General features: G+C 46.1%; 1 protein-coding gene across 1 annotated transcript; it reads right to left on the bottom strand.

Moving 5' to 3' along the window:
* Positions 1-1101: 1101 nt before the first annotated feature.
* LOC135241259 (dynein axonemal heavy chain 11-like) lies at positions 1102-22468 on the bottom strand. Its single transcript, XM_064311493.1, has 35 exons — positions 22323-22468; positions 21778-22000; positions 21067-21183; positions 20556-20642; positions 19631-19789; positions 19163-19246; positions 18692-18850; positions 18083-18205; positions 17872-17994; positions 17414-17638; positions 16657-16764; positions 16310-16546; positions 15678-15911; positions 14698-14873; positions 13254-13410; positions 12822-12967; positions 12600-12716; positions 12237-12375; positions 11999-12091; positions 11604-11798; positions 10725-10802; positions 10197-10329; positions 9914-10041; positions 9022-9170; positions 8179-8329; positions 7515-7646; positions 7222-7395; positions 5976-6180; positions 5422-5587; positions 5136-5238; positions 4669-4908; positions 4151-4312; positions 2671-2864; positions 2387-2549; positions 1102-1307 (listed from the first exon to the last, which is right to left on the bottom strand). The coding sequence occupies exons 1-35, from the start codon at positions 22466-22468 to the stop codon at positions 1104-1106; spliced, it is 5430 nt and encodes a 1809-aa protein (XP_064167563.1). The 3' UTR covers positions 1102-1103.
* Between the last annotated feature and the right edge of the window lie 3256 nt (positions 22469-25724).

The following is a 25724-nucleotide window of genomic DNA, read 5'->3' as shown; positions in this document are numbered from 1 at the left end:
ACCCCTACAGCAGGCCATGTCGACTGAGCATGACACACTGCAAAACGTAAGTCAACCTTTACAAGTATTTTAGTCTTATATTTAGGCTTATTCTATCACTTATTTTTGCTAAATAAGACAAAATTATTGTCAGTTTCACTAATTTCAAGATTTTCCAATAAGGTAAGACAATTTCACTTGTCAAGTAAAAAGTAACTTAAAACAAGCTAATATTTTCTACTATGATTTATAAATAAGATTTAAGATGTTAACTCATTACAATACTAAAACACTTGTTAAGACATTTTGTGCAGTGCAGCATCAGAAAGGGTGAATATTCACGATGTTGTAGCCTCCACACATTATAACTAAACCAAAATAGGGTGCATTCTCCTTCTCATGTGTGTGTGATACTGGTTTGGGTCAGAGCAAGTGCTTTTCTCTAAACCAAGAAGCCATCTGTAATAGGATATTCTTTGATCTTCCTGCATCTTTGTTTTTGTCATAAGCTCATATTTACAAATCTCTGTGGCACAAATTTTGCTCTGTTATGTCTACATGTAAAAGTCAGCAGACTAATATAATAATTAATTTAAATCCATTGTAACAAAAAAGTGAAACCATCCTTTCAGGCAGGCACAGTAAGGATGCATTAAACCAGACCTGGGTCAAATACGTATTTGTTTTAGATTCAAATACTTTTCTGCGCTTAGGTGTAATTGAGCCTGCAAATATGACCAGAAGGCAGGTTTTATGATTTTTGAGAGCATTTCATTGGTTCCAATCCAAACAACAAAAGCTAAAAGTATTTGAACCCCAGGTCTGCATTAAACAGAGATCTCATCTTTGCAATTATACTTTTGCACTTTGTCTATTTTCTCCCAAACAATACCAAATTATATCTGGGGAAAAAGCTTTGTATATAATCAATCTCACATTTACTGATTGCAAATAATTACGTTGAGCGCTGTATTTTCTATGGGTGGCGGAAGGTGACTCGTTATCTCCAGCGTCACTAATTACACATTTGATCCATAACCCCTACTGATGAGCCACATTCAAAGCCGCACTGACCTGCAAGCCTTCCCGTCTCTCAACACCTCCCCATGATGAGCCCTCTGTGTTCATTTTCTACGTCGGAGTGTGATTCCCGCTGGCCCCGCCCCCCCCCCAACCCGCCATCCTACCCCACTGCAGCGGGTACCTGACGCCAGCATGTCGTTAATGAGAACCAGGAAGCGCTCGTCGGGTATCTGGGTGTCGGTGTGGAGGAACACGGTCCCAATGTTCTTCACCCCCACTTTCAGGTACAGGGCAGCGATGTCGCTCTGGGGAAGAGAGGGTAAGGATAGGATGGGACCCCAGAGGGCATGGAAGGACCCCGATCTGGGAGGTCATGTGACACCTCCAAATGCACTTTAGTGACCTCATCAAAGGTCATCTCTTCACGCTGGGTCATTCCCCGTGAAATGAACTTAAACATCTGATCTGTAATTATTTTTGAGATATGGGTAATTTAAGGAATGACGTTTTTCCTTCTTACTGCTTACCGGGGCTTAATAACCTGAAACAAATGCTCTGATGCAAAAGAATTTAGTTTGAAGTGTGTTTGATTTGTCTTATTTTCCACAGAACTACAGAAGGTTTCTGCCATCTTACTCAGAGGCCTGAGCGAGCATGACAGCAGGGAGGAGGTGATTTCACGCTGAGGGAGTGAAGGCTAACACTCTCTACCAGGCTAACACCGCTAACACTACCTGGCAGGGCTAGCACTGACTGGCAAGGCTAACACTACCTGGCAGGGCTAACACTGACTGGCAAGGCTAACACTACCTAGCAGGGCTAACACTGACTGGCAAGACAAACACTACCTAGCAGGGCTAATGCTACCTATCAGGGTTAGCACAACCAAGCAGGGCTAATGCTACCTATCAGGGTTAGCACAACCAAGCAGGCCTAATGCTACCTATCAGGGTTAGCACAACCAAGCAGGCCTAATGCTACCTATCAGGGTTAGCACAACCAAGCAGGCCTAATGCTACCTATCAGGGTTAGCACAACCAAGCAGGCCTAATGTACCTTAGGGTTAGCACAACCAAGCAGGCTAATGCACTATCAGGGTTAGGACAACCAAGAGGGCTATCACCTTTAGGGTTAGCACAACCAAGCAGGCTAATGCTACCTATCAGGGTAGCACACAAGCAGGCTAACTACCTTCAGAGTAACACACAGCAGGCTAAGCTACCTATCAGGGTTACACACCAAGAGCTAATCTACCTATCAGGGTTAGCACAACCAAGCAGGCCTAATGCTACCTATCAAGGTTAATACTAACCACTACCAACACTGACAGTGACAATGACAGTGAGCAACAGAAAGGCGCAGAGGCGATTCTGTAATGCCGCACCCTCAGGTCGTGGATGCCGTATCCCTTGCGAAGGGTGATCTGGAAGACCTCCAAAACGCTGATGAAGGCGGCGAGGCGACACAGACTCTGCTTCCCGCTCCCGCCCACCCCGATCAGGAGGGCGTTCCCGTGCGGGGCCTCCAGGATCCGACTGATCCGGCATCTGTTTAAAACGCAACGGGACAACACCGTAAAAACAACCATGGTGTCAGCTTCCAATTCCACACGCTACCCGTGTTTTTGGCTCCTGTCGATAGGGCAAACAGGTGTGGAGAGGGACCTACATGTGCTCCATGGCCTCCTGGAAAAGCACCAGGTTCATGACGGCGTGCAGCTCGTTGTAGTGCTCCAGGGCATCTGTCAGGGTCTTGTGTAGCTTCTCCCAGTCAGACACCTGCACGTAGCGGGACTCCCCCATCCCGTGGGCGAAGTGGCAGTATATGAGAGGCTGGTGGATGAAGATGGACTCGTCTATGCCCTGGAATAGACGGACAGGTGCTGCAGCATTTGAATTTATAATTACTGTACATATGTGAAATAATCACAGTTAATTAGAAAGTGTAACCACAGCATTAAGTGACTAATGGTCCAACTCCGTTAACCCCATTTGACTTCATTTTACTTGCAATATCTTGCAGCGATCACCAGAGGGCAGTAGACAGATAAGCGTAATACTCTGAAATGAATGGGACCCAGTGAGGCTAGGAGTCTGAAATCACTATTTAATTGACCTTAAAGGCCTTTGTCCAGTAAATTATTAGCCATTTACATTGTCCACTGATATAGATAAAATGGTAATGTCATACTGACAGTCCTTAGTTTCCTCAAATTGTGTATTTTTGACAGCAAAGATGGCAGCAATTTGGCTACCTAATGCTGATTGGCTGAGCATGGTCATGAATAGTATTGTATTTGACAACATAATGTTGTAGTTGGGAGAACATTATGACTAAAAACTTCAGTCTTAAAATTTGTTGTATTATCATAGATATTATGTTGGTTATGTTAACATGATTATTTGATGCTAGCAAATGTCTAAATGTTTTTATTAATGAAGTATGTGACACATTTTGGTGCCTCAGTGGTAACACTGAGCTTGACATAATTATGTGCCACTTCCTGTCTTACACCTGTTTAGTTGACTGGTCTGTCCATAACTCTGAGGTTCTGCTCTATTTGAGGAAAACTAAACAATAAATGAGATAAAAACGTAGTTTTCTAATACGTAAGGCAGCTGTTCGTGAATGTCTCAGTGACATAGTTCATTTAATCGCTCAGAATTTTGTCAACACAAATTCAGATAAAACTTAAGTTCTGATAATCGACGATAACTAACCCTGAGATTTCATTCATCCAAGCTAGCAACCAGTAGCAGAACTAGTTTTATCTGAATCACCAATATTAAATCTGAGGCCATAATTCAAAAATAGGGTTGGAGAAAAATATTAACAAATTATTCCAGGTAAGCTGCAACCACTGCTATTTAAGAAATATCATTAGAATTACATCTTTTTTTCTCATTTCAAGACACAGAAAACGTCATCTTAAATGCTCAAAGCTGTTGCAATGTTCATCATTAAAGGTTCAATGCTAAAGTATAAAAATAACAGAAACAAAAGTACACTGCCTAGCAGTGGTTTATTACTATTATTATTATTATTATTATTACTATCTCAAACCACTTTACAGTGAAGGGGAAAACTGACCTGAACCACAACAAATGTCCAATGTCCCTGCGGATAATCTTTAGTGGATCTTTCTTACCTCAAAGTACCTCTTTCCTGTGTCCAGCAGGATTTTATTGAACAGCTCCACGTCTTTCTCCTCCATCAGCTTGTCAGAATAAACCCGGGAGGATTCGTGCAGCCATAAATGCACCAGATCGATAGGATAGCGCACACATTCGGGGAGAGCAAACAGGATTCCCTGAGAACACAACAACACACGCAGGCCATTATCATACTGTTTGCAGACATTTCCAAAGGTCAAACTGCAGTTTGTGATAAATCCACATATTTTTGTGTCTTTGTAAGCAAAGAGGCAAATAGAATTTTAAAAGCAAACAATTTTCTCTTCAGTAGTACAGCTTTTGTAACAATTTGAAACCAAGGACAGACAGAAACACTTGCTCTGTACACTCATTTATAAAAAATATTCCAGTGCCATTTTGTTCAGGAGAGAGGGGTACTCTGGGAACTGGTCGTAAAATTCCAACACACTGCTGGTATGGACAGAATATCTCACATTTTACTTCAAAAGCACGGGGGTCAGTTTCACCCCACCTGGAAGATGTTGGACAGGTCCCTCAGGTTGAAGATGTAATGGAAGCGGATGGCGGTCGGCAGAAAGTTCTGCGTCATCTTCTGGTGCAGGCATATGGCAGCTTGGACAACAGACCCCACGGACCTGGTGACGCCATAGCTGAACCCGCCCTGCTGGAAGTGGGCCCCCAGGATGCTGCTGTAGATGGTGGTCAGTGCCTCCACGCCAGGGAAGTGCACCGCGAAAACCGAGAAGTGCCTCTGGTGGGGGGGAGGGGAAATCATAATTAATTTGGGAGCAAAAGCCATCCCATGGGGGTTCATACAACTACAGCCTAAACAGATGTTTTCCAAGACCTGTCAAATATTCTTTAATACCCTTTAGATATATTGTATATATTCAATATGTTGAGGATAACTGACATACAAGCATTCTACTTCAAATATATATAGATGTGCATTTGCATTACAAAATAAATATTGCTGACCTGAAGTCTGGGATTGACTGAGAAACTCCCAGCAGCAGGATTCATACAGGTGATGTACTGGCAGTTATGAATCTCCTTTAGAAGCAGCTTCTGTCTGTCATACCTGAAAAAAGAGATCATCCTCAAAATTCACCCCTTAAAGTATTTTCATTTAGGAATCACTGAGTAATTCTGACCAATATTACTGATGAGGTTCCTTTGCAGGGCATTTAATATTGGATCAAATCAGTACCAAACTCAGCTAGCACAACATACCATAGGGGGGGATGATATCAGTTCAACTCACCAGTGGCTGTAGTCTAGATGCTGCCTTATAAGGGTATGGGGCTGGACTGTACCATAGACGTCTACCTCTGGCATGTTCAAATCATCAATAAAGTAGATGAGCTTCTTGGTGCCAGATGGACCAAAGTTTCGGCCAGCTTTTTTCTCCAACGGTTTTTCCAGAACACCTACAAGCAAGCAGATTAGTGAGGACAGTTATCCCACCACTGAAGCGACAATAACGTCTGTGCTTTTCGTAGCATCTGGCTGAAACCATACATGCATGTGCAAAGACATTCCTTAGAGAATTATCCTATTATTCCAGATAGGTTAAATGAGCATTACGGTTGTAGCCAGATAAAATACAGGTAAATGACCATCACGGCTGAGGCTGGTGAAATCCAGGTGGAATAAGCACACATCGAGGTCTGAGCATTACAGCTAAGCCTACGCGAAATTAGCATTACACCTGAAGCCAGGTGAAATTACCATTACCAAAGAGGCTAGGTAAAATTAGCATTACAGCTGCGGCCAAGTGAAATACAGGTGAAATAATCACACAGGCGGGTGACTCACGCTGTAACATGGCTGAGGTGGTGTAGTAATTGAAGGGAATTTTGGCCAGCATGTAGTCCTCCCTGAGCTGGGCCACCTTGTCGGACACCAGGATGGTTTTCCCCACGCCTGCATTTCCCACCAGCATCACCGGCTTTCCCTTCTGCAGCAGCAGGTCCACAAAGTACGACAGGCAAATGGACTCTGCAGAATGCACCAGGACCGTCTGCAGGAACACACACAGGTGTGCCATCAGCGATGAAGCACAGAGAGGGATTAGAGCAGAGAGTGGGATTAAAGCAGAGAGTGGGATTAGAGTACAGAGAGGGATTAGAGCACAGAGAGGGATTAAAACACAGAGTGGGTTTAAAGCACAGAGTGGGTTTAGAGCACATAGTGGGATAAAAACGTGGAGTAGGATCAGAGCACAGAGTGGTTTTTGCTGTGTACAACAAAGGCAGATAATCAGCATGCACAGATATTCTTCTGGAAACTTCACCAGCTCCTGCCTTAATTCTCTGCCAATTCCACAACAATGTAGATGCAAAAGCTGCAGATTTATGACCATACAATAATCCCAATCACAGCAAACAGAGCCAAGTAAGCCATGTTCTTTCACCCTCGCTGGCATCATTTCCCCTCATTCTCTGGCGCCCCCTGCAGGGCTGGTGGAGCGAAATGAAGGCGGTTAACTCGACCGAGAGGAGCTAAAAGAGCTTTTATTTTGTTTTTTATTTTCACTTTTATAAAGACACAGGCACTTTGTTTTATTTATCGTAACACGGAACATTATCAGCGCCGTGCGGGGCCACACGGTGCGGCTGAACGCCTCGTTAATCACACTTTGCAGACACTCGCAAATCAGCGTCTAACGGCCAGCCCCGCATGAAGTGCAACGAAGCATAAACTCCTCCACAATTTATGACCTTTCAAATCGCATCTTTCCAACCATTAAATTGTGAGAAACCATCATTTTTTTTAATCTCCGGTACTTCAGTGCCATTAATGCTACAGCTGTGTAGGAATTGTGAAAAGCAGTAAATTTGGCCAGTCAGACAAAATTTAAGCCTCGTCTTCAGAAAAGAAGAAACTGAATGGTACAAGGAAGGCTATTAATTTGTCATCGAGAAGAAATACCAGGGCCCATAAAGTCCAAGAGGCTCAGAGGGGACTTTCAGGAGACTCTGCAGGCGGCCGGCCCTCCACAACCTTGAAAGTCTGAAATAAACACCTTCAAGGCCTTTCAAATCTTAAAAATGCAGTTTACCTGGAGGGGAATGTCGGGTTCCAGCTCAAAGGAAGGTATTCTGTCGCTCCAGGGGGCGAACTTGTTGGTGTCGGGGTCGATGAAGTAGTCGAAGACCGTGCCCTGGGAGGGGAACTTGACCGACCTCATCTCCTTGGTCCACCAGCGGCTGAACTCAGACCGGTGGTCAATGAGCTGAGGGAGATGCCGAGGCGGATCAAACCGGATGAAACCAGACTCAACAGTCCTGTAACATCACGTGTGGGGGCAGAGAGTTGCGGGTGCATGGGAGGGGGGCAGGCTCGGGCACTCACATGGTCCTGGAAGAGGGCGCCCCCGAAGGCCCAGACGCAGGCAAAGACGAAATAAAGCTCGTAGAGCTCCCTGGGGGAGTCCGGGGGGGTGTTCTCCGGGGTCAGCAGGCAGTCCAGGAGCGAGCACAGCGTCTGGTCACAGAAGCAGGAGGAAAACAGCCGCTTTCACCAAAAAGACAGACGCATTACCGCATCGGAAAAGCAAAGGTTTAACCGGGCTAACCGTTTTAATCATTAAACCAAACATTACAGGAATTTAGTAGATGTTCTGATCCAGACAATGCGCACAAGTTTTTACATGGCATTTACACCGCATTCCATTATACAGCTGGATATATGCTGAAGCAACGTAGGCTAAGTACCTTGCTCAATCGTACAGTTGCAGTGTCTGCTGGAATTGAACCGGTGACCTTTAGGTTACAAAACCAGCTCCTTACCCATTATACTACACCGCCACCCAAACAGTAGAAACGCTGGGGTAGAGCACGCAGCCGTTCTCAGGGTTCTCACCCACTGATATTCGAGCTGCCGCAGGTTATGAAAGTTTGACTAAAGAACACTCGAAAGTCTGGAGTCAAGAGGCTGAGCACCGGCAGGCGGCCGCAGAAAGGACGCAGAATTGAGAGAAATTAAACTCCACGGGAGCCCAGCGCCCCGCGCCTACCTGCACCATACTGTTCTCAGGAATCGGCGTGATTGTTTTCAGATTGCACCTCACTTGCTCCAAGCAGTACGGGACGTACTTATCGAACAATATGGTCAGATTGGCCCTTTCTGATTGAGCGCGTCGAGTGTCAATCCAGCTCGTTACGTACCTGAGAAAAGAAACAAAAGCGGGGCTGAAAAGGCTCGGTAATTAGGACGGCGATTAGCATAATGCAGAGTGGAAAAGGCAGAGGGGGGGAAAGACAGGAGAATTAACGGTTTCATTCTAAAGGTGGTAGAGCTCTTTAAGATGGCGGGCTATGATACTACAGTATTTGGATGGTGGGCCGTGATATTATAGTATTGCATGATTACAGAAGTTGTTTTCTTATTGGTTGTGACAAGTACCTATAAAGTATTTATGCTTTTCTGTTTTGCTCTGCTAATTTATGTATAAGTGTTGATGAATGCTATCACAATGACTGTGGAATATTTTGAATATCCCATCGAGGACCACATTGGAAACAAGTGTTGAACACTTTAACATGTTATCCTCTGGGCTATACAGTGTGTCCATATTTGGTAAATGGTAAATGGACTGCATTTATATAGCGCTTTTATCCAAAGCGCTTTACAATTGATGCCTCTCATTCAACAGAGCAGTTAGCAGTTGGGGGTTAGGTGTCTTGCTCAAGGACACTTCGACATGCCCAGGGTGGGGTTTGAACCGGCAACCTTCCGATTGCTAGACAATCGGTCTTACCTCCTGAGCTATGTCGCCCCATATTTTAACCCAAAAAATCGAATCGATGGATCGACGGAGAGAAGGCGAGGCGTGGCTTCCGGGCCGGGCCGCACTCACGAGCTCCAGCCCAGGTCCTGGGGGCTGACGTACAGGATGCCGGCGCGGGAGACGGTGGCCGGGGTGGCCGCCCGCAGGTGGCTGATCTCGAACAGCAGCCGCATGGACGGCGTCAGGGAAATCCGCTCGTTACTCGCCAGCGTGAGCACCTGGGAAGGGAGAGAGCAGTCACGTGACACACATTGATATAAAAACGCAAAATAACCCCAGAAGGAAATGCTTCAAAATAAATGACGAAAAAATATAAAAATATGACCCTAGAAATCTATCGAAATAAGGCCGCATCATGTTTTTACCTTTCTCAGCATAACTTCCAGCTCATTTTCTGCACAAATATTTGTTCATCCTGCTTAAATGGGAGCTGCTTTGTTACATTACAATATCTGCAGCTCATCAATATGTCATGCCAAGTATTGTACATACAATGGTACAATGGTCTACAAACACAAACTGCAATGAAACACGGCTCTGTGTCAGGGAAGATAAATAATATTGATCACGGCCTAGTTTCCGATAACTATTGTAGAACTAGATATTATCAGAGCCATTCAGGGTTAATAGTCCAACATGATCTTTCAACAGTTTTGGGGAAACCAGACAGTGATTATGAATGATGCAAGTCACAAACAACTAATTTGATTCCATTAAACATTTATTAATACCAACATGTAAAATTATGAGCAGAGATTTTTGAAGGCAAAACACAATGCAACAGAGCCTACAAGCCTACAAACAGAACAGTACGTGCTCCGTGTACTGGCCCATGCTTTTGTTGCTGATGGGACTAGGGGTGAGCAAGCCAGCAGCTGGCCTTGTGACATCACTGCCTTGTGACATCACTGCCACCACGTACCTCTCTTATGCATGACTGCGGAAACGGGGAGGCTCTCACCTTGTTGTCGTCCATCACTGTGTTCAGTGACTCGATCCACATTGGATCAATGTCCCCGTCCAGGACAATCCATTTGGGCCCGTTGTGGGTCAGTCTAGAGAGCTCCCTCATGGTAGAGGAAAACAGCCCTAAAATGAAGGACACACTTATTTTTCACTTCTTCAAAGCTGAACAGAACATGTAGGGGGTGTGTGTGGATATGTTTGTTGATCATGAAACTTTCCTTTGAGATGAATAGCTGGTGTTGAATGCAAGGGGCCCAACCCCTAACCCAAACCCTTACCGTCCCTCCATTCTCTAGTGGTGGGGTGGAGATAGCCGAAGAGCTCGTCTGTGGTCACGGCTTTGGGGTTCATGTCATTCCACACAGCCTTTAGCTTCATGTTGGTATAGGTTCTGTGCAGGGTCTTCAATATCTTACCAAAAAAACATAAACAGGTAAATGAATATTATTGCGCGGATGAAAACATTTTAAAGTTCAGAGCATGGAGATGAACACCGGTGTTTCCCACAGCGTTTATAGTCAAGGCACTGCACCTTGACTATTTCCCACCTACAACGTGAGTAAGAAACACTCAGGAAAAAATCAGCAATCGCTAAATAATACTGACGCAATGCTCAGGAAAGAAAGAGTGGGAGGAAGAGAGAGGGAGAGACAGAGAGATGGGGGGAGGGGGACAGCAGGAGAGGGACAGAGAGGTGGGGGCTAAGAGAGACTGGAAGGAAGAGACAGAGATTGGAGAGAGTGGGGGAGAGAGGAGAGAGAGAGAGGGAGAGAGAGAAAGAAAGAGAGAGTGAGAGAGTTCAGTACCTGACTTTTCCCCGTCCCTGCGCTCCCCACAACAAACACTGAGTGTCTGACCGCCAGCAGCTCCTCCAGCTGGGTCACCTGCGCGGACAGAAAGACAGAACCTGGGTTGACAATGATCTTCAGCACACTGACAATGAGCTTCAGCACCCTGACAACAAGCTTCAGCACACTGACAATGAGCTTCAGCACCCTGACAACAAGCTTCAGCACACTGACAATGAGCTTCAGCACCCTGACAACAAGCTTCAGCACACTGACAATGAGCTTCAATGCACTTCAGAACAGGGGAGGCAGCAAATACACATTCACCAAAACTAAACACAACACCATGGCACACAGAAGTGGCGACACTTACATCCCAATATCAGGATAAAACAAAACATCTCAAGAGCAGAAGTACAGGTCTCTGCTGAATGTACAGTGTTCTGTTCTTGATGGACACTATGAGCTGTTCTAGATATATACTGTGCTCTGTTCTAGATGTGCACTGTGCTCTGTTCTAGATGGTAAATGGTAAATGGACTGCATTTATATAGTGCTTTTATCCAAAGCGCTTTACAATTGGTGCCTCTCATTCGCCAGAGCAGTTAGGGGTTAGGGGTTAGGTGTCTTGCTCAAGGACACTTCGACACGCCAGGGGGTTGAACGGGCACCTCGACTGCCAGACAATCGGTCTTACCTCCTGAGCTATGTCGCCCCATAGATGTACACTGTGCTCTGTTTTATATTTGTTCTGTGCTCTGTTCTAGATGTACTCTGTGCTCTTCTGTAAGTTTCACACTGGAAAAAGACGCAAAGCCTCTTCGCTGCATCTCCATAGCGACGGGCTGAGGGACATTAGCCACGCTCTGCCGGTGAGAGAGACAGCACTGGGCCCACCTTCAGGACGAAGTTCTCCTCAGGCTGCAGGTGGAGGTCGGCCACAGACTGGCGCACGGCCTGCTCCAGACGCAGGTCCCTCTTGCGCACCACCTCCAGCAGGGGGAACAGGTCGCTGATCAGGCCCAGGAAGATGGGCACGTCGCTGCTGGTGATCTTGGGCAGGTTGAAGTCCCTCAGGGCGCGCATCAGGACCTGTACAGGGCAGAAGAGCAAGGAGATATGAATCATAACATAGGTTAAAAAAAGCTTACTGCCCACCTGCCTCTTTAAAGCCAGTCTGCTTCTCTGCCCACAATAGGAGGAATTTCAACACTATACATAATTAGTGCAGTTTATACAGTGGAGTGGGGGACAGTAATCCCCTTTTTCGAGGGGGGGGGGGGGGCTCCTACCTGGTCTTCAGGCTTGCTCCGGTCCTCCCTCTTCAAAGATCCAGCCACCACCAGCACAGACTTTATGGCCCTGAGACCCCAGTCATAGTGATCCTAGTACAGGGGTACAGAGTCTGTAAGTGTGTGTGTGTGTTTGTGTGTGTGTACAGTGTGGGTGTGTAATGGGTCTACAGTATGTGCGTGCAATGTGTGTATAGCGTGTGTGCAGTGTGTGTGTGTGTGTGTGTGCGCGTCTCACCTGCTTAGACAGCAGCTCTCGACACAGTGTGTACAGGCTGATGAACTTCCGGGCCAGCTGACGCGCTTCGAGGAAGCCCTCGGCCACCAGCATTATCTCACAGATGAGCTCGAAGTCTGGAATCACCATCGCGCAAGGCCTGTGCAGCAACACCACGCACAACATGGAGTCCGCGTGAGCTCGCTGACGACAGAGCAAGTCTGGGTACGTTAGATACGGAAACCCTGCTGACAGTATTAGCCATAGTCGTGTTCCAGCGCTAATTCCAGCGAAATAAATAAGGCATAAAAAGATAAATGACGCTTCCTGCAATCCTGATGGACTGCAGATCAGAGAGTGTCCTGAGAGGGGGCGGAGCCTCACCTAAACAAGGCTTTCAGGTTCTCAGGAAGTTCTGCTCTCCCGGCATACCCTGGGTTCAGCGTGATGAAAATACCAACGGTGGGCTTCAGCTCGATGTCCTCTCCCAGAAACTGGAACCTACTCAACACACACGGCAACACACATAGGAACACAGATGTACACCGTCTTCGAACCAAAATATTTATGATGCAGCAAAGGCAGCAGGTTAGCCATTTGAAAGACCTTTGTCTCTTGTTTCGGATGGCGTCCTGAATGGTCTTGACCTGCACGGCTACAACGGACAGCACTTCGACGGAGATCCGGTTGAACTCATCGAAGCATCCCCACACTCCAGTCTGCGCAAGACCTTTATAAATGTTCCCAATGGACTGAAACACAGGAACAGAGACACAGAGCTCATATCCCGAATCATAATCAAAACTATAGTAACCATTATTATACAGCTATGTCTGATAAATTCCCAAATATAAATGTAATGTGTCTAAATAAAATTAATTAACAACGCATTCATTCATTTATCCCTATTGAGCATTACAGACATTTTTTCAATTCATGAATTTAATTTCAAATCCAGTTCCTGAATTGGCTGAACTTAAATTGACCTGACCCCTGACCTGGTGCATTTTCCTCCACGCCTATCAGTTATAGACTAACCTTGTAGTCCATCTGCTCTGAGCAGTTGAATACATAGACCATGATGCCCAGGGAGCGGCCGAGGTCCTTGGTGGTTTCCGTCTTCCCCGTGCCTGCAGGACCCGAAGGCGCCCCGCTCATGGTGAGATGGAGGGACTGGGTCAGCGTGATGTAGCATCTGTCACACGGGACACGCACAGGACATGCATGAACCTCACAGTGCCTCTATACATATGGGGTGCGTGTGTGTGTGTGTGTGTATGTGAGTGTCTGTGTGCATGTGTGTGTTTGTGTGTGTATGCGTGTGTGTGTCTGTGTCTGTCTATGTGGGTGTACGCATGTGTGTGTCTGTGTGTGTGTGTGTGTGTGCTTGTGTGTGTGCGTGTGTGTGCGAGTGTCTGTGTGTGTCTGTGTGTGTGCGCATATGTGTGAATGTGCGTGTGTGTGTCTGTTAGTGTGTTAGTGTGTGTGTGTGTGGGTGCGTGTGTGTGTGTGCCCGTTAGTGTGCGTGCGTGTGTGCGCGTGTGTGTCTGTGTGTGTGTGTGTGCTTGTGTGCGTGTGTGTGTGTGTGTGTGTTAGTGTGTGTGTGTGTGTGTGTGCGCGTGTGTGTGCTTGTGTGCGTGTGTGTGTGTGTGTGTGTGTTCACTGTAGTGGTGTGTGTATGCAGTCTGTGTGTGTCCCAGGTATCGTAGGGACTGGAAGGGTGCATCATGTGTTAATGATAGCAGTGTCTTGTCTATCCCAGCGGTGTCTGAGTGGACGAAGCGAGGCTGCGCGTTGGTTACCTAAAAAACCAGCAGGACAGTCCCTAAAAACACCTTATAAACGACCACCAGGCAAGCCTAACACTTTACTAAAACCACAGAACCCTAAAAAAACCTACCTTTAAACCCCCAGAAACACTACATAACACAAACCCCTAAAAACACAATCAACCTAAACACCCCCTAAAACACACATAACCAAACCCTAAAACTCACCCAAACACCCAAAACAACACCCATAACCCAAACTCCTGAAAAAACACCCAATAACCCAAACTCCTAAAAACACCCAATAACGCAAATCCCTAAAAACACCCTGTAAGACTAACCCCTGAAAACACCCTATAACACCCTAAAACACCCTATACTGTAAGATTAACCTCTAAAAACACCCTACAACACTAACCTCTAAAAACACCCAATAACACAAACTTCACAGATGAGCTGGTCAGGAGCAGAGAGAGTAACTGTGCTGTTGCCCTCCGATGTTGCTTATCTTTGTGATTAATTTGTGTGTATTTTCATATCACAAATATCAGAACTGAGGGACTGAAGACATCAGTCACCACTACTTTTAGTGGGAAATTTGATCTTTCTGAATGTTCATGGTAAAATGGAGGTGAAAAAAAAAGATGCTGCACACAAGAGGCGGGCTTTAGTACAGGAAATGGATTAAAGAGGAAATGAGTGGTTTTCCCGACTTTTTGGCTTTAGTGGAGTGGAGCAATCGTGCCATCCCGATTACCTTCTGGGCAATGAGCTTGGCGACCACGTCTCGGGCGTGGACGTCGATGGTGCAGATAGTCATGATCTTCTGCCGGTCTCCGGGGGAGAGCTCTCCCAGCAGCATGTTTATGAGAGCGTTCAGCTGCGTAATCTGCAGGGATAATCACATCAGTGGGAGAGCCCAGCTCCCTGGCACAGGCACACACCGGGAACCAGGAACAAACAGACCGCGCCACTGTGTCTGGTCTGTACAAACTGACTCAGAGGCTCAGGTAGGGGAGGGGCACGGGAAGGGGAGAGGCACAGGAAGGGGAGGGGTTCGATGGGGAGGTTTCAGGTAGGGGAGGGGCACAGGAAGTGGAGGGGTTCAGAGAGGGGAAGGTTTCAGATAGGGGAGGGGCACAGGTAGGGGAGGGTTTCAGGTAGGGGAGGGGCACAGGAAGGGGAGGGGTTCAGAGAGGGGAGGGTTTCAGGTAGGGAAGGGGTTCAGGAAGGGGTGGTGCTGGTCCAATGATTGCATTGTATAGGACAATAACCAACCTTGTTCCTGGCGATCTACCATCGTGTAAGTTTTAATTGAATTTGGCACACCTGACTACTAATTAGCTGCCAAACAAGATCTCCAGCTTTTGAATGAGGAATGCTTTGTTAGGGCAGGAGTGAAAACAGGACAGTAGATCTCCAGGAACAAGCTTGGTTACCACTGGTATAGAAGAACAAGCTGTTGTCTTTCCTTTATTTTTAATACCGTCCTAACGGCACTCAAAGCAAACAAAACATTTAAAATTCCATGAACGAAATACAACTGAACAGTCTTGTGTACAGCACAAGCTCTCTGCTTAGAGCCCATGATCTCCCACCCTGACACAGGTCTTCTAAAGGCAAACATGCTGAGAACCTTGCCTTTACCTTCAGCGGAGATGTGAAACGCTGGGCATTTTAGCGTGGGGTGTACCTGTTTGCGGTTGTAGTCCTTGAGGGCGGTCTCGAAGCCCTCCTCCACCCGCTGGAAGGCGATGCCCACGTCCGTGGCCCACCAGATCTGGCTGCCGGTCAGCGCCACCTGGGCGGGGAAGTCCAGGAGCCACTGGTCGCGGGGCTTGTCCTCGTACGCCGCCACGGCCTCCATGATCTCCCGCTGCACCGTGCGGCGCATGGCGGCCTCCAGCGCACTGAGCCAGCACTCGGCCTGCACGCGCAGCGGGGGGGAAGACCAGAGAGACACGCCATCATGCAGAAAAATACACATCATGTATCTGTGAGAGAGTACATAAAACCTGCCTTTACTGTCAGAAGATGAAAGAAAAACACAGAAGAACTGGTAGCATTCATAATGCAAAAATTCTTGGTAAATATATGGTATACAGCATGTAGAGCATGTTTTAGGGGTATTTGGTATACAGTATGAAGAGCATTTTGTAGGGTTATTTGGTATACAGTATGTAGGGTATTTTGTAGGGGTATTAGCATACAGTATGTAACGCATTTTGTAGGGGTATTTGGTACACAGTATGAAGAATATATTGCAGGGGTATATAGTATACAGTATGTAGAGTATTTTGTAGGGATTGTTAAGGTAGCAGGTACCTGTCCCTCACAGACACAGGGCTCAGAGAAAGGCACATATTCCCGCTCCCGGCTGAACATGCCCAGTGCCACCGCCCTCTCCCCAGCTGGCACCGCCCACTCCCCGGCGGGCCCCACCCTCTCCCCAGCAGACTCCGCCCTCTGCCCCTCTGGCTCTGCCCTCCGGCCCTCCAGCTCCATCTCACTGAACTCCAGATCCGCAAGGTTGTCAAAAAGCTTCAGTAGATGCCTGGTGACCTGAAATATTTACAAAAAGAACGAAAAAGGACAGTTTTGAACATAAATCCGAAAAAAAGCAGAAGGATCTCGGACCACGGTTGATGTTTGGCTCGTGTATCCAACAGTACCTGTGTCGGCTGGGTTCCCTTGGAAATGATTTCCAGTAAATCTGTGGCTGAAACGAAGTAGAAACGAGGGAAGGACAGCCTCTTAGTCTCCAGATACTCCGCCAATGCCTTCTCACACACCGAGAGCCTGTAAAACGAAACTGCCCTCAGAAACTCTGTCAAGGGTTTGACTTCCTCTTAATTACTTCACAAACACAACACAGTGGTACCTTTGCTGCAGGGCTTCCAACTTCTCCAAAAATCCAGAGTGATTTGTAACATCAATCACATTACTGGTTTCGACAACTGTTTCCATTAGAGTCTAAACAATAGATACAAAAACAAGGGGTGACAGGGGTTTGAGTATTAGATGAATGATTAAATTCCATTAAATTCATTTTATTTTTTTCAAATTTTATTTGAATAGCTTTTTAGCGAGAAACGTCACCAAGACACTTCACAGAGAAGCAAGACAAGAGACAGAGAAAAAATAGTAAACGCCAGACATGAACCCCCAAATAGCAGGCACATGAGGTAAAAAAAAAAAAAACTACCAGTGGCGAGAAAAAAACTTGCCAATGGGAAAAAATCTCAGGAGGAACTTGACTATAGAGGGGAAGCCCATGGAGCATCTTCCACAGAATTCTCAAGGTAAATGAATACTTAGACACAAGATAAATACAGGCAATGATGCAGTCGATCGCAAGTGCTGTCTTTCAGTGTTGCTGTAAGTGTGGCAGAGCAGCCCTTTGGCAGTCGTAAGGGGTGAGGTGGGCACCTGGAAGTCCAGGTGGATGCCCTGGAAGCGCACGGCATCCTGGGCCAGCTGGTTGCGGATGTCCTCGGAGTTGGTGAAGATGCTCTGCAGGTGTGCCCAGGTGCGCTGCACGCTCATCCAGATGGAGATGACCAGGTCGGCCACCATCAGCTTCCTCTGCCAGGTGCTCACCTGCACCAGGAAGTACTCCACGTACTTGCTCATCAGAATGCTCTGCAGCTGCACCTGAGCTCAAATCGGTCCATGTGAGAAGATGGCCACCGCCCATCGCCCCAGCGAGGTTTGGCATTAGTATTACCACACCCAAACACTCACAAAAAAACTCACACTTACACCCTACTGTCTCAGCACAGGCAAAATAGTTAAAGAATACCATTTCCCACAATGCACAGAGTGCAGTAGATATATGCTAAAAGTGACATGCAATGGCAGCACTGAGGAACAGCTACATAAATTACCTGATTGTCCTCTAAGGTTTCAATCAGGTTCTGGTCAGACTTGAGCAGAGGAGTCCCAGTAATCTGATGTGTCTCATAGGAAAACGTCATCTGGCTCCATGTCTGGTTCATCTCTGTCAGCACCTGTAGCGGACAGCACACTGGCATCTTGCACCGCCGGTCCCACAATGCTTGAGCTAATTTGAACAACAGCTGAGGGAAAAAAATGAACCTTCTCAATGGCCATCTCCTTCACAGCCTTATCCACAATGTTCTTCACCTCTTCCTCCACACGGTGCAGCTGCAGCTCCAGGAGGGCTCCCAGAGTGGTCTCCTCGTCCATGACGAAGCTAACCTGGATACCAACAGACTGAATTGATTACCAGTAGATATGAATAGATTTGAGTAGGGTGCACTGTATTAATATGGGCTCAGTACACCTGTGGAACACTTGTGGAATGTGTAGAACACCTGTGGGACCTATGGAACACCTGTGGGCCTGGTGGAATACCTGTGGAACACGTGTGGACTGTCTGGAACACCTTTGGGATCTATGGAGCACTTGTGGGACCTATGGAACACCTGTGGGCCTGGTGGAATACCTGTGGAACACGTGTGGACTGTGGAACACCTGTGGACTGTCTGGAACACCTTTGGGATCTATGGAGCACCTGTGGGCCCTATGGAACACCTGTGGGTTCTGTGAAACACCTGTGGAACGTGTGGACTGTGGTCACCTGTGGACTGTCTGGAAAACATTTGGGACCTATGGAGCACCAGTGGGTTCTGTGAAACACCTCTGAACACCTGTGGAACACCTGTGGGCTGTGGAGCCTCGTACCCCGGTGGTGCTCATGAGCTGTTGCCAGTGCCTCTCCCGCACGGCGGAGTTCTGCAGCTCATTCACGGCCCGCAGCGAGGTCAGCATGTTCTTCACTGTGGCCTCCAGGCCGGTGTACACGTCCCACACACGCACCTCTTTGTCCAAGGTCTTCATCTCCTGCAGAACACCCACGCAGCACACATATTTCAGAGAAAGACTCATAGCTTTCCATTTGCAAAATAGAAAAATATCAGTCTGAATCTATGCTGCCTGGTGCCTTACAGCACATGTAGCTACTGTACTTCAGATACTTACTCAAGGCCTTGGGAAAGCCTTTACTTAAACTGTGAGCATGCTACACTTGAGTAATTTAATTCCACCTACAGAGTTGAGGCTTCATTAACACTGGAGCATCTGTGAATTATGTGATTGCTTAAGTTTCTTGATTCGGTCAAATGGTTCAGCTTTAATTAAGGTAAAGGTGCGTACCTTCGCAAATCTTCTTAATTCCATATCCATTTGTTCAACATTCATTTCTTTCCATTTGGTTTTTGTCCAGTCTTCAATGCTGGTCTGTGTTGAAAGATTTATATGCACACAATTATTGGATTTTTAATGACATTTTGGCATACTTGGTGCATACCAGGATTCGTTAATGCAACATGAAAAAAGTGTGTTCAACATTTTGGTGCAATATTTACACACCATGAATGAAATGGCAAAGAGCATAAAGACATTGACATTAACCAATTAACATTAACATTTACATTTTGGCAGGTTTAGCTTCCATATTTTCATGGCCACTGTAATGTTTGAGGCAGGTTGTTGTATATGTTTGTATATACGATGCCTGTCGAAAGACAGTGTTGGTATTGTGTTTCTCGTACACAGCTACATACTGCATTCTCGGCTGGTAATTCTGATACACTGGTATGAGTATAGACTGCGTGCGGTTACCTTGACGAATATCACCATGTCCCACACAGACTTGAGCAGGATGGTGTCAGAGCGGCACTGGCGCAGCTGCTTGTAATCGGGGAAGCTGACCTCAAACAGAGCCGCCGTCTCCTGCAGCTTCCGCATCTCCGTCTCCAGCTGCACCACTGCCCTGTTCGTCTGAACGTTACATATCATTACATTATGATACACTACATTACATTACATTATGCTACATTACACTACATTACATAACATTATGCTACATCACATAACATAACATTACATTACATTATGCTACATTATACTACATTACATTACATAACATTACATTATGCTACATTACATTACATAACATTACATTACATTATGCTACATTACACAACATTACATAACATTACATAACATTACGTTACACTACATTACATAGCATTACATCACATTATGCTACATTACATAACATAACATTACATTATGTGACATTATATTCCATCACATTACTTAATGCTACATTACAATATGTTACGCTACATTAGATTACATAGCATTACATTATGTTACATTAAATTGCATCACATTACATTAGATTACATTGCATTACATTATGTTACATTAAATTGCATCACATTACATTACATTAGATTACATTGCATTACATTATGTTACATTACTGTACATTACATTCAGATCTACCTTCCTGTAGATTTTCATTTCAACCCTAATTTGGCACACTACTAATTAGCAGCTGAACAAGATCTCAAGCTGTTGAATGAGATGCGCTTTGCTAGGGTTGGAATGAAAACAACAGATCTCCAGGAACAGAGTTGATTACAACTGCTCTAATCCATTACAGCACTCAATGAAGTAATTACATGTAGATAGGAGTTAATTCTGTTGTGAGATTCAAAGTATGCCTGCACTTCAATGCCTTCATTAAAATGCTCACCTTGTCTATGTGCTTATAGGGATCATCCACATTCCTTCGAAAGATGATTTCTGTGCGAAATTGTTCCCTGAACTCATGCTGCTTGATCTGAAAACACATTTTCCAGCACATTAGCAGAAATTACTTCCATAAACACGTGTTGCTGGTGACAGCCTGAGTCAGACTCAGGCCATATGAGCTAGCTAATAAAAGGGACTCAGCACTGCCCCATAAGGCTGGGTGTAGAACTACAGCAGGCTGAGTTGTGCTGCTGGATACACAAAGAGACTAAATCCACATTTATGGAGACAGCAGTATTTGAATTTACCATATGGGAACAGAATTAAAGACAAACTCTCCGGCCACAGTACGGAGAGTTTGTGTTTAATCCTGTGCCCACATGTTAAATGGACATGGGAGAGGCCTTAACCTAATTTTATTCTGCCTCCCAATGCACTACCAACAGGCATGGGTTCATTGTCTCTCCTCTCACGTTGTTAGGGAGACGGGGTGTGGCTGGGAGCACGCTCACCTCAAAGCGCACGCACTTCCTCCTGATGACGGACACCTCGTTGGACTGCAGCGGGGCCACCTCGTGCTTCACGGTGAAGGCCACTTTCTTCAGGGCCTTCCATCGCTCTGGGAGCTCCTGCAGGGATCAGTGAGAAGGAAAGATAATGAGGCTGGTTCACCTCAATCAAAGCAAGTCATCTACACATGCAGTGCTAAACTATCACGTCAGGCAAACACATGTATTTTATTTAACAAATAAGTATGTCCCAAGGACAGATAATTTTAATGAAAACCAAAAAGAGAAAAATACAGAGGGAGGCAAACTGTTACTTCTAGAACATGCAGAAATGATTAGTATTCACCAGCAGCTGATCTACATTCTCATTTTTAAGACTAGAGAAAGAACAGTGAAAAGACAGCTTTGCACTACAATTCTATGGTGACAGTATATTTTTTGTACAAATGGATGTACTGCATTTTACTGAGCTGATATTCACTATCCGCCAGCATCCTATTTCTATTTTACCGACAATAGCATTGATAATAATGGTACTAACAAAAACAACAAAAAACAACTAGATATATTTACTACTACAGTATAGTAAATATAATGGTTTCCTACAGGAGGATGTTTGTACATGAGGAACTGCTAGCATTAGTTAGCATTGCAGCGCATACAACTACATCTAAAGCCATCGGTCTGACCAGCCTGGGGTTATGAATCAGTTACCTCCAGCTGAGAGTAGACCTGTTCTGGGAGCTGCTGGCCATAGGTTTTGAGCAGGTCTGCAGTGGACTTGAGGGGTTTGAAGTGCTGGTCGGTGGTGATCTGTCTGTCCCGAATGGCCATCAAATGGCCCATGATGTCCACCAGGCCGGCGTAGTCTCCGTCCCGCACCTTCTTGGACAGGCCCTTGTGTGTGTCGTGGACGAAGGTTGCCAGGTCTTGCACGCTGTTAACAAAGCCAGTCAGACACCGAGAGGATCATGGGCTCCTTGTTCGTACAAGTCCATCTGAAGTTTATTAATATTTCAGTATAAAACTGAATCAATAACCTGCTTGTTCTCTACCTGTACACTAGACTATGTAATATAAAGAATAATAGTGAAAAGACCTAATGTTGCATAAAACAGAAGATAACATCTGATTTCAGTTCAGGAGGAATTACTTGTGTCTACCCTAAATTTCAAGCAGTAATTGTCAAATGAACATATAGTCCCTAACAGTCCATCACCCAGGGTCCTTTATACTGAATGAAAGAGTTGGGCACTTGCCTGTAGTTGACATGATTGATCAGGTGTTCTTTGAACATCCAGCTCCATTTCTTAATCACGTTCATCAGTGAGACCTTGAAGGGTTTGATGTCAACTTGGAACCAGCCACAGAAGATCTTCTTTTCTTCAAACTTACTGACTTTCATGTACAATAACTCAAACATGCTGATCTAGTGCGAAAAGAAACTGCTCTCAACAAACGGGTATTGGTTTTATAAATGAATGTTGCCAGAAACACACACTAAAACAGTCAAGCAGCTGCAAACAGAAAACAATCAAAACTGCTAAAACTGAGTTCCTGCAATCCCATCTATCCCTTCCAAGCATGGTGTTCCTGTTGGTTTTACAGAGAAGGAGGAGAAGACAGATACATTGTGGACCAGAGAGGATCTCTTCTGATCATGCTCACCCACTCGATTCCTTTTCAGATATCAAACAGATTTGGAAAACAGACTACTGAGCAGAAATGCAGAAATTATGTTGTGATATGATTGGCACTGAACAGATAGGGAATTTGGGAATTACTGATACAACACTGCAAGAATCTGTGTTGGGAATCGTTCTTTTTCTTATTTGGTATTTATGGCCTGTGTGTTATCTGTAACATTCGCGTGCACAGCTCTCTGTGCTAAAGGACAGTAGCCTATTAGCTAAAAAGCTGTACGTTTATCCATATGCAAGTGCTGTAGTCTTCAGTGTTCAACACACTACATGGGAACACTGTTAGCCAGGCCCTGCACTATTTCCCATATTAACCAGGTGAATGCTTTTCTGTTGAATGTTTCTGCTACATTATAAGTGACTCTGGATAAGAGTGTCTGCTAAATGGATATAATGCAATGTAATGGGCTTTGGAACCCCTGGTTTACGCAGTCACCTGCTCCTTGAAGTTGGCCAGCTTGGGCGGGTTCTTGGTGAGCTCGTAGTCGGCGTAGAGCTCCGCCTCCTCCGCGCTGAGCCCGTGACCGTACAGCAGGAACTGGCGCATGAACTCGTCGCGGTCGTCCATCCACAGGTAGCGGTAGCTGCCGAAGCTGCTCTGGAAGTCCTTCGCCTGGGCGATGGCGGCGCGGGCCCGGGTCCTGATGATGTGCGCCAGCTCCGCCAGATCCTCCATCTGGTCGATGTCCGGCTGGGGGTCAGAGGTCACAGGCAGAGGCGAATTTTATGAACAGGCAAATGTCCTGGGGTCCCGATCCTTTAGGAGTTTTGGGTGACATGACACGACAGTGCAAGTCGGTCAGTAGGGCCCCATAGGATTTACTACCCTTTTTTTTATTTATCAAATACATTTGAACCCCATTGTTAAATCATAACTCATTCACATTACGGGGTACAAGCTGATTAGTACTTTTCTGTTGGGATACAATAGACACATTAATGCAGATGCCTAATGCCATTTATTGCCATTTCAGCAGATAAAAATGCAAACTTTAACATCCTGAGTAAGGTTTCGTCTGAGGTGCACACCTTGAAATTCTATTTTCAGCTTAACTTGGCGCAGTAATTATTCTTTTTGAGTAATTATCCTTATTGAGTAATTATCCTTATTGTTTGTTGGATTAAAGAGCAAACTTCAATTTGTCAGCTCAGCCCGAGGCAGCAGTTTGCCAGCTAATTATTCTGTTTGCTGAGAACAACTTTCTCCCCAAACAGCTCATCAGTAGAGGCTGCAGTTTGTCACCCAGAACTCAAAGCGACATGCTTTCCACACCCCTGCCTGTTATTAAATCTTCTCTTAAAACTGACCCAGTTATCTGACAGTGCCTGAAATATCAGTTCCTCCTCTTCCATGGTAACTCTGCTATTTGGCTTTCAAGAAAATGTAGAAAATATTAAAGCATTTTCTTTACGTATTGTTTGCATATTTGTGCCACGCAACTTCACCTGATACGTCTCCTGTCCGTTGTGCGCGGCCACTCTCTGCATGTGTGAGGCCATTTTGAAGATCCTGTCCACCATCGTGTCGATCACGTCGTAGAAGTTGTCCTTCCTGTTGACGTCCAGCGGAGGCCTGTAGGTCATGTCGCTGCCGCTGAGCACCAGCTGCACCTCGAACAGGGGCGCGGCCCTCAGGGCGGGGTCCATGTTCTCCCCCAGGTACTGCAGGGAGCAGCGGGTCGCGCCGGCGAAGCCCTGCAGGACCGTGCCGTCCACGTGCTCGGTGTACGCCTTCCACTGGGCCGAGTCCGGCTCAGCGCCGAGCAGCGTCCGGTTCTCCTGGGAGGCAGAGGTTCACAGCCGGCCAATCGGCTGTTAGTGACGCACAGCCATGGAACGGGAAGAGTAAAAGCTTGGCCTACTTACACACTCAAAGAATGGCTCAATACGCAACTACAACATGTTTTAAACTGTAAAAGATGAGAGAAATAGCAGTTTAAACATATTGGTTTCCTGTTTTAAACTGTAAATGAGGAGATAAAGACGTTTAAACTGTAAATAAGGAGATAAAGAAGTTTAAACTGTAAAAGATGAGAGTACAGTAAGTACAGTTAAAACACTGGTTTCCTGCTTTAAACTGTAAATGATGAGTGAAAGAACAGTTTAAACACAATGGTTACCGGCTATAAACTGTAAAAAGACGGTAGAAAGAATCGTTTAAACAGTAAAAGATGAGAAGAAGTACAGTTTAAACACTGGTTTCCTGCTTTAAACTGTAACAATTGAGAAAAAGAACAGTTTAAACTGTAAAAGATGAGAAAAGTAACATTTCAAACGCACTGGTTTCAGTCTGACATTGTAAGTCACCCTGCGTAAGAGCACCTGCTGAAGGAATGCAATGGTAAAGGTAACGGTGAAATGCGGGTGCACAACCTGGACCAGCCGGTGTATCTTCTCCCCGATCGCGGCGATGAGGGCGTACTTCGCGCGGACGCTCTCCTCCATGTCGCCGACGTCCAGCAGGCCGCCGCCGCCGCCGCGCCCGCCCTTCCTGGTGATGAAGGCCGCGTGGCTGATGCCCCTCATCAGCTCCTGCGCCGCCTCCACGTTCACCTTGCTCCTCTGCACCCGGCCGTCCACGCCGCGCACCAGGTCCCGCGTCTCCGCGATGTAGTCCCACAGGCTGTCCTGGCCCCAGGTCAGGCTCTCCAGCGCAGGCCGGAGCTGCAGACGCACCCCCTCCATCTCCCTCTCCACCAGCCTCAGCTCCACGTCCAGCATGGAGCTCTGCAGCCTGTTGCACCACTGAGTTATCAGGGACAGAGTCCGGGTGTACTGGAGGGGGGGGGCACACAGACAAGAGGTGGTCAACACACTGCACGCACCTTATGACCTGAGCACTGTGCTCACTCACATACCTAGTGGACTGGACGTTCAATAACAACTAAATGTACCTTAGGTACACTGAGGCACTGTGGGTCTAAAGAGAGCGTGCTGTACCTTAATAGACCACTGGGGGCA

This window comes from Anguilla rostrata, chromosome 15, assembly GCF_018555375.3.
Source record: "Anguilla rostrata isolate EN2019 chromosome 15, ASM1855537v3, whole genome shotgun sequence".
NCBI classification, from domain to species: Eukaryota; Metazoa; Chordata; class Actinopteri; order Anguilliformes; family Anguillidae; genus Anguilla; species Anguilla rostrata.
Note: the sequence above shows the minus strand (reverse complement) of the source record. Positions and strands in the feature narration are given on the sequence as shown.

Excerpts from the sequence above, each read along its gene's own strand:
- LOC135241259 (XM_064311493.1), bottom strand. The coding sequence starts at position 22,468 with ATGAAAGTCAGTAAGTTTGAAGAAAAGAAGATCTTCTGTGGCTGGTTC. Across the intron at positions 13,411-14,697 it reads CACTCCACTAAAGCCAAAAA|ATGCTACATCACGCTGACCC; the intron begins GTCGGGAAAACC and ends CCCGTGTGACAG. Across the intron at positions 1,308-2,386 it reads ACGGCATCCACGACCTGAGG|AGCGACATCGCTGCCCTGTA; the intron begins GTGCGGCATTAC and ends TCTCTTCCCCAG.